Source organism: Pogona vitticeps, chromosome 2, assembly GCF_051106095.1.
Source record: "Pogona vitticeps strain Pit_001003342236 chromosome 2, PviZW2.1, whole genome shotgun sequence".
NCBI classification, from domain to species: domain Eukaryota; kingdom Metazoa; phylum Chordata; class Lepidosauria; order Squamata; family Agamidae; genus Pogona; species Pogona vitticeps.
In genome coordinates this window covers 83,253,331-83,264,980 of record NC_135784.1, presented here as the reverse complement: position 1 = coordinate 83,264,980, position 11,650 = coordinate 83,253,331, and the positions used below count along the sequence as shown (strand labels likewise).

At 45.7% G+C, this 11,650-nt stretch overlaps 1 protein-coding gene across 1 annotated transcript; it reads right to left on the bottom strand.

Annotated features, from left to right (window-relative positions):
- Positions 1 to 3,589: 3,589 nt before the first annotated feature.
- On the bottom strand, positions 3,590 to 8,725 carry LOC144586766 (uncharacterized). Its single transcript, XM_078385509.1, has 2 exons — positions 7,584 to 8,725; positions 3,590 to 7,484 (listed from the first exon to the last, which is right to left on the bottom strand). Exons 1-2 carry the CDS (start codon positions 7,748 to 7,750, stop codon positions 4,172 to 4,174), a joined length of 3,480 nt encoding a protein of 1,159 aa, XP_078241635.1. The 5' UTR covers positions 7,751 to 8,725; the 3' UTR covers positions 3,590 to 4,171.
- Between the last annotated feature and the right edge of the window lie 2,925 nt (positions 8,726 to 11,650).

Genomic DNA, 11,650 nt, shown 5'->3' with positions numbered 1-11,650 from the left:
GTTGTTGCTTAGTCATTCAGTGGTGTCTGACTCTTTGTGACCCCATGGACCAGAGCATGCCAGGCCCTCCTGTCTTCTACTGCCTCCCGGAGTTGGGTCAAATTCATGTTGGTAGCTTCGATGACACTGTCCAACCATCTCGTCCTCTATCGTCCCCTTCTCCTCTTGCCTTCACACTTTCCCAACATCAGGGTCTTTTCCAGGGAGTCTTTTCTTCTCATGAGATGGCCAAAGTACTGGAGCCTCAACTTCAGGATCTGTCCTTCCAGTGAGCGCTCAGGGTTGATTTCCTTTAGGTTTGTTCTCCTTGCAGTCCAGGGGACTCTCAAGAGCCTCCTCCAGCACCACAATTCAAAAGCGTCAATTCTTTGGCAGTCAGCGTTCTTTGGCTTATAATTTAATGTGGTTTATAACTGACCAAAAAAGGTTTTCCCAAAACTATGAATTTTGAGGTAAAATAAAATCACAGGACTTGATCCAGGTTCAGGCTTCCTCCCAGAGCATGAAAAACTTCCTTTTGAAGCAAAAAGTTTCTTTCTGGAGTAATTCCCAGAATTCCAACTGAAAAGTGGAGAAGCACTGGAATTTTTCTTCTCAAAGATGACAGCTTCCAAGAAATCCCAGTCTGCATTTTAGTCCCTAAAAGGGACTTTTCCAAGCTCTGCTTCTTCTGAGACGTTGAATGGAACTGTAAGGTACCCATTCTCTCATTCTCAATCATTCTTTTCCACACTCAGACAGCATCAGCAAACTTGAGCACTGCACAGCCGTTACTCATTTTCCATTGGTCCCCCAACTGGTTGTGTTCTGCAGAATGCCAGAAAGAGAGAGAAACACACTACCCTGATGCTTCCAAGGGTAGTTGTGTGATCCATACATTGAGGGGGAGGGCAGGTCAGTCTTATGCTGGAGAGGATGATGGGGAAAGGGCAGAGGAGAAGAGAGGTAGTTTCTGGCTCTCTGCCACAAAGCTCTGAGGACAGGGAAGAGCTTGGCACACTGGAAAGGAAAGTACAATCCCTAATGGGAGACTAGTCAGGTAGGAAAAGGCAGAAACATTAAACTGGCGAGGTTGATGATGGGTGGAATGGGATGGAGATAATCCCCTAGAACATTCAGGTTCTTCCCAAGCATCTTTCCCCATTCCTTGTAGCTTCCTCACAGTCTCTACAATGTACGGCCCATAGAATTTTAGTTCACCTGTGTGTAATTTTTTTGCAAACTTTAAGCCTAAATTTGCCCATGTGAAAAAAAGAAGCTGTTTACCAATCATTTCAGCCCATTCGCAAGGCCGGCATCTCCTTCCCATTGACACTTTGGGTGCCTCATCATAGTGATGGCTTAGTGCTCGCCTTCTTCCTGGGAGGTGGGTGGATCACACAAAGGTTATGCCTAGACTAGAAATGCTAAACCTCACTGGATCATCTTCATTGTCCTGGTTCCCAAATAAAGACAGGACGGCCATATTTCTGGATCTCTTGATCTGCATCCTGTGAAGACTATGGCTTATCACAGTTATGGTGGGAGAAATTAGCTTGTGAAGTACCTTAAAGCTCTGATGCAGCATGAGGATTGTACTATCATCATCTCCATTAGAGTGTGAAAACATTACTTTTAGAGACAACAACATCTAGAATCCCCTTGCTGGCATGGTCCATAGCTGTAGTGGCTGGAGAGTTGTGGGAGGTGGCATCTAATGTTATATATAGGTCTGTTAACCAAGCTCTGGGCTGGCTGGGTTTGTAGAAAGCTGTCTTTGACCATGACAGCAGAATTGAGCATTGTTGATTCATTGGCACAGGCTCTGCATATGTAACGGCAAGGGCTTTTCTCAGCTGGATTGGCTCTCAGGGATTGGCCTTAGAACCTTCTGCATGCAAATGAGGGGTTCTGCCACAGAGGAAGGGTCCCTCCTGGCTTGTAGGCACCCTTCAGTCTCGAGAGACTATGGTAACATGCTCTGAGCAGAGGTCCTGGAACAGCGTCTAGTGTGGCTGAGGAGGCCAATTCGAGTGTGACAATCCCTTCCACACCGAAAACAAATACAACCTGTCCCCTGTCCAGCTCCCTGATTTTGCTAGTTTTGGGACTGCCTCTTTGCCTCAGCCTGCTGGACAAGTGCCTCTTCAAATTTGGAGAGGGCATGATGCACCGCCTGCTTCCAGGCTGAACACTCAAAGTTTCCCATCTGTTGAGGTCCATTCCTAAGGCATTCAGATCCCGCTTGCAGATATCCTTGTATCGCAGCTGTGGTCTCCCTCTGGGGCAATTTCCATGCACTTATTCTCCATACAGGAGATCTTTTGGAATCCAACCGTCAGCCATTCTCATGACATGCCCGAGCCAATGCAGACATCGCTGTTTCAGTAATGTATACATGCTAAAAATTCCAGCTCATTCCAGGACTACTCTCTTGGGAGCTTTCTCCTGCCAAAGTATACCAAAAATGTGTCAGAGACAAAGCATATGGAACATGCTCAGCTTCCTCTCCTGCTGTGCACAAAGGGTCCAGGACTCACTGCAGTACAGGAGTGTGCTCAGGACACAGGCTCTAGAAGTCAGTTTCTTATTAAGCCATACTCTCTCTTTGTGAGTCTAGAGAAAATGGTAGTTGCTTTCCCAATGCATTTATCCAGCTCGACATCTAGAGAGAGTGCGTTGGAGATCGTTGAGCCAAGGTACACGAAATAATGAGCAACCTCCAATTCTTGTGTGGAGATGGTAATAGAGGGAGGTGAGTCCACGCCCTGGCCCATGACTTGTGTTTTCTTCAGGCTGATTGTTAATCCAAAGTCTTGGCAGACCTTACTAAAACAGTTCAAAAGTTGTTGGAGCTCTTTAGCAGAATGGGCAACAACAGCTGCATCATCGGCGAAGTAGAACTCTTGCATGCATTTCAGCTGGACTTTGGACTTTGCTCTCAATCTAGGGAGATTAAAGAGCTTTCCATTTGATCTAGTCCAGAGATAGACACCTTCTGTTGCAGTTCCAAAGGTGCGCTTCAGCATGACAGCAAAAAAGATCCCAAACAGGGTCAGTGTGAGGACACAGCCCTGTTTCACTCCACTTTGGATGTCAAAGGGATCTGATGTTCCATCAGTGCCCTTTATTTCCTCATGAAAGGACCTGATGGTGTTAAGGAGTTGAGGTGGACATCCAATCTTGGGAAGTATTTTAAATACTGTACTGCTAACCAAATCAAAGGCCTTTGTAAGATCTATGAAGGCTACAAAGAGTGGCTGTCGTTGTTCCCTACATTTCCATCTAGTCCAGCTTCCTGTATCTCACAGTGGCCCCACCAGATGCCTCTGGGAGCACACAAGACAACGAGATATCTGTCGCCTGATACCCCTCATCTGCATCTGGCAATTGGAGGTACCTGTGACAAACCCAGACCTACTGGGATATGCCACAGTTTCACTAAGCTGCCACCAACCATTCCCTGTAAGGAGTCACACAGACCAGGAATGGATTTTCAACAAATAAAGGAATAAGGTTTATTTAAACAACACTCAGGGAAAATAAAATGATCAAATGAATAAGATACAGTAACGTGGCTTAGTCTCACTCATACATACACACAGTTTGGTTCACACAGAACACTTAACTTGAAGCCCAGACCCTGAACCTATCAGTTCTGGCTAACCATACAGACACCTGAACCTATCAGGTTGGTAATGACTGACACACAGTAGTACCCTGTCTGACACACAGACTCCCACTCAAGCTTCTTCTCTCAGCTCTTCCCCAGCTTCTTCTTCAGCTCTGCTAAACTTCACACAGGCTTCACATATATATACAGTACAGCCCCTCCTCCTGATGTCCCGCCTTCCACTCCCCATAGGATGGAACTTTCCCTCCAAACCCATGACAGACAGGTAACATCAGTGCTGTATGTAACACCTCCCCTCTTTATAAGTTGTTTTGTAGGGGGAAAGCTAAGGTGCTTTTCACCAAAAAACAACCTGGACCCAAAACAAACAAAAACAGTCATATAATAACATACAATACCATACTTACTTATACTTACACTCTATTAGGCATTTAAACATTTACCATTAACAATACATCAAGTTACCTTTATTCATACAAACCAACATGTTTAATAAACAGACACATTTGACTTTTTGTCATCAAAATATATACATAGTCCATGTTTCTTTCGCCGTCTTCATTCTTCAGGTCTTCTTGACAAGGCGTCAGCAACACAGTTCACTGACCCTCTGACCACCTTCACTTCAAAGTCATAGTCTTGCAGGTTTAAAGCCCACCTCATAAGTTTGCTATTGTGGGTTTTCATTGTCTTTAACCATTGCAGTGGTGAATGGTCAGTGCACAGAATAAAATGTCTTCCCCAGATGTAAGGCTTGGCCTTCTGGATCGCGTAGACTATGGCCAGGCACTCCTTTTCCACGGTTGCCAAATGTCTCTCACCTTTCTGGAGTTTCCTACTCAGGTAGGACACTGGATGCTGGTCACCATTCTCATCCTCCTGGCAAAGAACTGCTCCTACCCCGCTGTTAGACGCATCGGTGTAGATGATGAACTCCCGGTCGAAGTCTGGAGCACGCAGCACTGGATAGTTGATGAGCGCCTGCTTCAACCTCTGGAACGCCTCCTCACAGTCGCTGGTCCACGGGATGCGGTCATCAGCCTTCTTCCTCGTCAGATCGGTCAGCGGAGCCGCAATCTCGCTAAACCTCGGGATGAACTTTCTGTAGTAGCCCACCAACCCAAGAAATGATTTGACTTTTTTCTTGGTGTTGGGTCTGGGCCAATCACGAACTGCTTCTATCTTGGCCTCGAGGGGTTTTATCACTCCTCCCCCTACTATGTGACCCAAGTATTTTATTTCTGGGCTACCCAGCTGCAGTTTGTTCTCTTTACAGGGCCTAGGCCAAAGCACTTCCTCCCCTGGGTTAAAGTGCCTCTCCCTGCCTTCCTGGTCATCCCAAGCTTTCTTTCTGACCTTTTGAGCTTGCAGGGTCTCTGCTGCTAGCTCTAGGTTTCTCTTTAGGCCATTCATCAAGGTGTCTATATATGTCACCACATCTTGTGGGTCATCCTGGGTGATCTGCTCCCAATTTTGTTTGATCAAATCAAGGGGCCCTTTCACCCTTCTCCCAAATAAAAGTTCAAACGGACTGAACCCGGTACTGGCTTGTGGCACTGATCGATAAGCAAACAAAAGGGATTGCAGCTTCTGGTCCCAATTGTTTGGATTCTCTGCCAAGTAAGCCCTAATCATGCGCATTAGAGTCCCATTGAACTTCTCAGTTAACCCATTACTTTCAGGGTGATAGGCAGTGGTTTCCTTGTGCTTAATTCCACAGATTTGCCATAAGCGTTTCATGAGCTTCGATGTAAACGATGCTCCCAAATCTGTGATTATTTCTGAGGCAAATCCCATCCTGGACATATACCCCACCAAGGCATCTGCCACTGTGTTAGTTTCAATGTTAGTCAAGGGTATGGCTTCAGGGTACCTCGTGGCATGGTCCACAATGGTGAGAATGAACCTGTTCCCCCTCTTTGTGGCCTTGGGCAAAGGTCCCACAATATCCACCCCTATGCATTTGAACGGAGTGTCAATCACAGGCAAAGGGCACAACTTTGCTTTGGTCCTGTCGCGGCTATTCCCCTGCCTTTGACACACATCACATTGTTTACAGAATTCCCTGATCTGCTTCCCTATGTCAGGCCAGTAAAAATTCTGTGTGATTCTCTGCTGTGTTTTGTTCACCCCTAAGTGCGCAGCAAACATGTCAGAGTGCCCCCTTTGTAAGATCATGGGGCGATACTTTTCAGGTACCACTAGCTGACTTCGGATCCCATCTCCCCCTTTTGAGATATTCCTCAGGGTCTCTCTATACAAAATCCCCTTTTTCTCTAGAAATCTCACTGGGGTTTCAGGTGTTAGCTGGGCGACAGTCACCTGTTCAAAACACTTTTGGAGAGTGGCGTCTGCCTTTTGCTCTTGGCCAAATCGGCTGTCTGTGGTTAAGGTTTCCACCACAGCTTCTGAACTCCCCTCTGCTTCCGTCTCTGGCTCATCAGTACCCCCCTGAACTGTCCCCGTGGTGGCTTGTGAACGTGTAATCACTAGCACCCGTTTCACATGTTCAGCCAGGTCATTTCCCACGAGCACGGCTGCTGGCAGAGTCGATGAAATCGCTAGCCGCCAAACTCCCCTCCAGCCTTGAAAGTTCACAGGTACCTCCGCTACTGGCAGTGAGATCACCTGCCCCTCAATCCCTGCCACCTTCATGCTCTCATTTGGGATTATATATTCCCTAGGAATAATATCTGGATGGCACAGGGTCACCTGGGAACAAGTGTCCCTCAACCCCCGATACTGATGGTCAAGTATTCCTACGTCCACCCCTGCTGTTTCAAACAACTGAGAATCTGTTCTCACGAGCAAGCAGCGCCTGACCTCCACAAGAGGACCATTTTCCTCAGCCTGATCAGCAGATGTAACTGTTCCAGATTGAGTAGCCATGGCAACAGGCTCCCTCAGTGACAAGGAGCTTTGCTCTTTCTGGACACAGAACACAGCTTTTGGCTTGGTTCCACTCGAATCCTGAGGCACAATTCCTTTTAGCTGCTTTAATTTCTCACACTCTGAGATTAGATGGCCCTTTCCCTGACAGAAATAACATTTTCTGCTATATTTTGAGTCTTTCTCATCTTGTTTTGGTTTTCCCTCCAAAATCTGAGGTCTTGGTTTCATGTCTGAGGGCTTCCCTTCACCATGGGCCCCTCCCCCTTGCTGGCTTTTTCCTGATCCCTGAGAGTACTTGCTGTAGGTTTCTTTAGGTTTCCCCATCAATTTCCCCTCACCCAAGGGCTTTCTTATTTGGGAAATAAAATCTGCGATCTCGGCTGCTTCTGCCACAGATTTCGGTTTCCTTTCCCTCACCTGGAATTTCAGTTCCCCATGCAGGACTGAATAGAACTGTTCCAGCGCTATCAAGTCTTTGAGCTGCTGAAAGGTCTCTGTCCCCTCCTGAGATAGCCATTTCTCTAGCAGCCTCACCAATTGGGCCCCCACTTGGGTAAAAGTCTGCTCTGGTTTCTTGGTGATTGACCTGAATCTTTGCCTCAGCTGTTCCGCATTTATCCCATGTCTGGCAAACACCAGTTTTTTAAACTCTGCAAAATCTCTCATCAGTTCCTGTGGCATCTCTGAATAAACCTCAGCCAGGCTACCACTGATTAAAGATCGCATGATGGTCATCTTCTCAGTTTCCCTTACTGAGAAGTCCACAAACGCTCTTTCCACTAGGGAAAAGAACACCTCAGGACAATCTCCCTTGTGGTACACAGGGAATTTCTTCAGGTCAGCTTTAGACAATTGGCCTCCCTCAGAATCCCTATTGTTATTATTGTTCTGATTCATCAGTTCCAATTTTCTCAACTCAAACGCCATTTTCTCTCTCTCCAATCTTTCTTCTCTTTCCATTCTCTCTATTTCAAATTGCCTTCTTTCTCTCTCTAATCTTTCCTCCTTTTCCATTCTCTCTCTCTCTAACTCAAAATGTCTCTGTTTCTCTCTTTCCCTTTCCTCCACTTCAAATTGCCTCATCCTCAGTTCATGCTGTTGGGCTATGAGCATTTTCCTGAGTTCTGGGTTCTGTTCTCCCGTGCTGTCACCCTGCACTGAGCCAAATTCATCCTCAGAACCTTGGTCTACCTGGGGGTCTTTCACTTCACCCATTTCTGCCATTTGGCTTCGAGTCAAGGGCATAATCCCCCCCCAGAACAGGCTGCTTTCAAAAGTCAAGCCTCAAAATAAAGCGACCACTTTTTTTTTTCTTTTTGCCTCAGAACCAGCTTTCTACAGATTACTGCTGTTCTTCAGCACTAACTTGCAACAGTTGCGAGCCAGAGTCTACCCCCCTCTGCTAGGCCTCTCAGCAGGCAGGCTAAATCACTTCTACTACACAGTTTTGCCTCAGCTTTTTTTCCCGCCAAAACAGGCTGCCTCAGAGCTCCCTAATCTAGTCCCCAATCTGAGGTTACACGTTCTTCTACTAGCGCACCTCCCCGTGAGGTACACCTAGAAGATTACCTACGTGCTCTCAGATTGTCCCTGACTAGACCCCCCTTGCTCTGGGCACACTTGCCAAGGCTTTGCTGGACCACTGGACAACTGGACCAGTCGTATCCCACACGCTGGACACCAATCAATGTGACAAACCCAGACCTACTGGGATATGCCACAGTTTCACTAAGCTGCCACCAACCATTCCCTGTAAGGAGTCACACAGACCAGGAATGGATTTTCAACAAATAAAGGAATAAGGTTTATTTAAACAACACTCAGGGAAAATAAAATGATCAAATGAATAAGATACAGTAACGTGGCTTAGTCTCACTCATACATACACACAGTTTGGTTCACACAGAACACTTAACTTGAAGCCCAGACCCTGAACCTATCAGTTCTGGCTAACCATACAGACACCTGAACCTATCAGGTTGGTACTGACTGACACACAGTAGCACCCTGTCTGACACACAGACTCCCACTCAAGCTTCTTCTCTCAGCTCTTCCCCAGCTTCTTCTTCAGCTCTGCTAAACTTCACACAGGCTTCACATATATATACAGTACAGCCCCTCCTCCTGATGTCCCGCCTTCCACTCCCCATAGGATGGAACTTTCCCTCCAAACCCATGACAGACAGGTAACATCAGTGCTGTATGTAACAGTACCTTCCTTTGAAACCTGGAGATTATACATCCCCATCATGGCTTGTAACATCGTGGCTTGTAGCCTATAATGGACTTTTCCTCCGGAAATCTGTCCAATCCCCTTTTAAAGGCATCTATTCCAGATGCCATCACCACATTCTGTGGCAAGGAGTTCCACAGACTAACAACATTCTGAATAAAGAAATATTTTCTTTTGTCTGTTCTAACTCTCCCAACACTTAGTTGGAGTAGCTGTCCCCTGATTCATGTATTATGTGAGAGGGAAAAAGAGCTTCCCTCAATCAACTTTATCAATTTCCTGTATAATGTTATACATCTCAGTCCTGTCCCCCCTCTGGTGCCATTTCTCTAGACTAAAAAGCCCCAAATGCTGTAGTCTTTCCTTATAAGGGAGGTGCTCCAGCCCAGTTATCATTTTAGTCACTCTCTTCTGCACCTTTTCCAGTTCCACTACGTCTTTTTTGAGATGCGGCGACCAGAATTGTATGCAATATTCCAGGTATGGCCGTACCATCATTTTGTACAATGGGATTACAATGCTGGCTGTTTTATTTTCAATCCTCTTTTAATGATACCTAGCATGGAACTGGCCTTCTTCACTGCCGCTGCACACAGAGTTGACACTTTCATTGAGCTGTCCACCAGCATCCTGATAAATAAAATTTTGATTTTTTTTGCCCCAATGTGCATTACTTTACATTTTTTTATACTGAAATGCATTTGCCATTTTGCTGCCCATTCTCCCAGTTTGGAGAGATCCTTCTGGAGCTCTTCACAATAGCTTCTGGTCTTCACCACCCAGAAAGGTTTGTGTCATCTGCAAACTTGGCCACCTCACTGCTTATCCCTGTCTCCAGGTCATTTCTGAACAGGCTGAAAAGCACTGATCCCAGGACAGATCCCTGAGGCACACTGCTTTTCCATTGTGAAAACTGCCCATTGACACCTTCTCTATGTTTCCTGTTTCTCAACCAATTTTCAGTCCATAAGAGGACCTGCCCTCTTATCCCCTGACTGTGGAGTTTTCTCAGCAGCTTTTTCTCATCAAACACCTTCTGAAAATCCAGATACACAATATCCACTGGTTCGCCCACATCCACATGCCTGCTGACATTTTCAAAGAATTCTAAAAAGTTTGTGAGACAAGACTTAACCTTACAGAAGCCATGCTGATTTTCCCTCAGCAAGGCTTGATCTTCTCTGTGTTTTAAGATTTTATTTTGGATGAAGCTTTCTACTATCTTCCCTGGAACAGATGCAAGGCTAACCGGCCTGTAGTTTCCCGGGTCCCCCCTCCTTCCCTTTTTAAAGATTGGCCTGACATGTGCTATCTTCCAGTCCTCTGGCACTGTGGCCATTTTAAGGGGCAAATTGTATATTTTAATTAAAAGACCAGCCACTTCATTCCTCAGTTCCTTAATAACCCTTGGGTGGATGCCATCTGGGCCTGGTGACTTAGTGATCTTCAATTTATCAATTAGATCTAAAACATCCTCTCTTTTAATCTGTATCTTATTTAATTCATTAGCCAGGAGGGGTCATTTGGGCAACAGAATCTGTCCAAGGTTTTCTGTCATGAAGACAGATGTGAAGAACTCATTTAATTTCTCTGCAATCTCCAAGTCCCCCCTTACTTCCCCTTTGCCTCTCTCACCATCCAGAGGGCCAACCGCTTCTCTGGAAGGTTTCCTGCTTCTAACATATTTAAAGAAGTGTTACATACAGCACTGATGTTACCTGTCTGTCATGGGTTGGAGGGAAAGTTCCATCCTATGGGGAGTGGAAGGCGGGACATCAGGAGGAGGGGCTGTACTGTATATATATGTGGAGTTTGTGTGGAGAAGTTAGGAGAGCTGAAGGAGAGCTGAAGGAGAAGCTGAGAGAAGAAGCTGGTGTGAGAGTCTGTGTGTCAGACAGGGTACTACTGTGTGTCAGTCAGTACCAACCTGATAGGTTCAGGTGTCTGTATGGGTAGCCAGAACTGATAGGTTCAGGGTCTGTGCTTTATTTAAAGGTGTTCTGTGTGAACCAAACTGGTGTATGTATGATTGAGACTAAGCCACGTTACTGTATCTTATTCACTTGATCATTTTATTTTCCCTGTGTGTTATTTAAATAAACCTTATTCTTTTATTTGTTAAAAATCCATTCCTGGTCTGTGTGACTCCTTACAGGGAATGGTTGGTGGCAGCTTAGTGAAACTGTGGCATATCCCAGTAGGTCTGGGGTTGCCACAAGAAGCTTTTATTATTCCCCTTTATATTGCTGGCCATAGGTTCCTCAAAGTCTTTCTTTGCCTTTTGTATCATCTTCTTACATTTCTTTTGCCAGAGTTTGTGTTCCTTCTTATTTTCCTCATTTGGGAAGGATTTCCATTTATGGAAGGACCCCTCCTTGTCCTTCAAAGCCTCTCTAACTCCACTCGTTAACCATGCTGGCACCCTCTTGGACTTAGTTGAGCCCTTTTTTTCTTTGCGGTATACACTTCCGCGGGGCCTCTACTACCATTGTTTTAAACAGGCTCCATGCACTCTGGAGAGACTGGATTCTTTTTACCTTCCCTTTCAACTTCTTTCTAACTAGTTTCCTCATCTGAGGGAAGTCCACCTGCTTTCTGTAACTACGTAACCCACCAAAACAAAGCATCTTTGTTTTCAGATACATTGGGTGTCCTTCTAAGTCTGTACATGCTTGGTCAATCCATTGTTGTATGTGTTTTTGCTGCATATAAAGGGTTTTCATGATAATAATCATGAAGGGGAAGAAACCTCTTTCTGGGGCTTGACATGTTGCTTATCCCTAGGGGTTGTCACGGTCCTGTTAAATTTTGATTTCTATGTTGGTGGGGATAGCTAAAAGCTTCCGCATTCTCGTGACACCCTCTGAGTGTGCTATGATATTTCAGGTGTCAGTGCTTGCTCTCTTGGAAAT

Bases quoted from the DNA above. Each gene is read 5' to 3' on its own strand.
- LOC144586766 (XM_078385509.1), bottom strand. From the start codon at position 7,750: ATGCCCTTGACTCGAAGCCAAATGGCAGAAATGGGTGAAGTGAAAGAC. The intron at 7,485-7,583 runs GCAATTTGAAGT...GAGAGAAAGAAG, and splicing joins CAGCATGAACTGAGGATGAG to GCAATTTGAAATAGAGAGAA.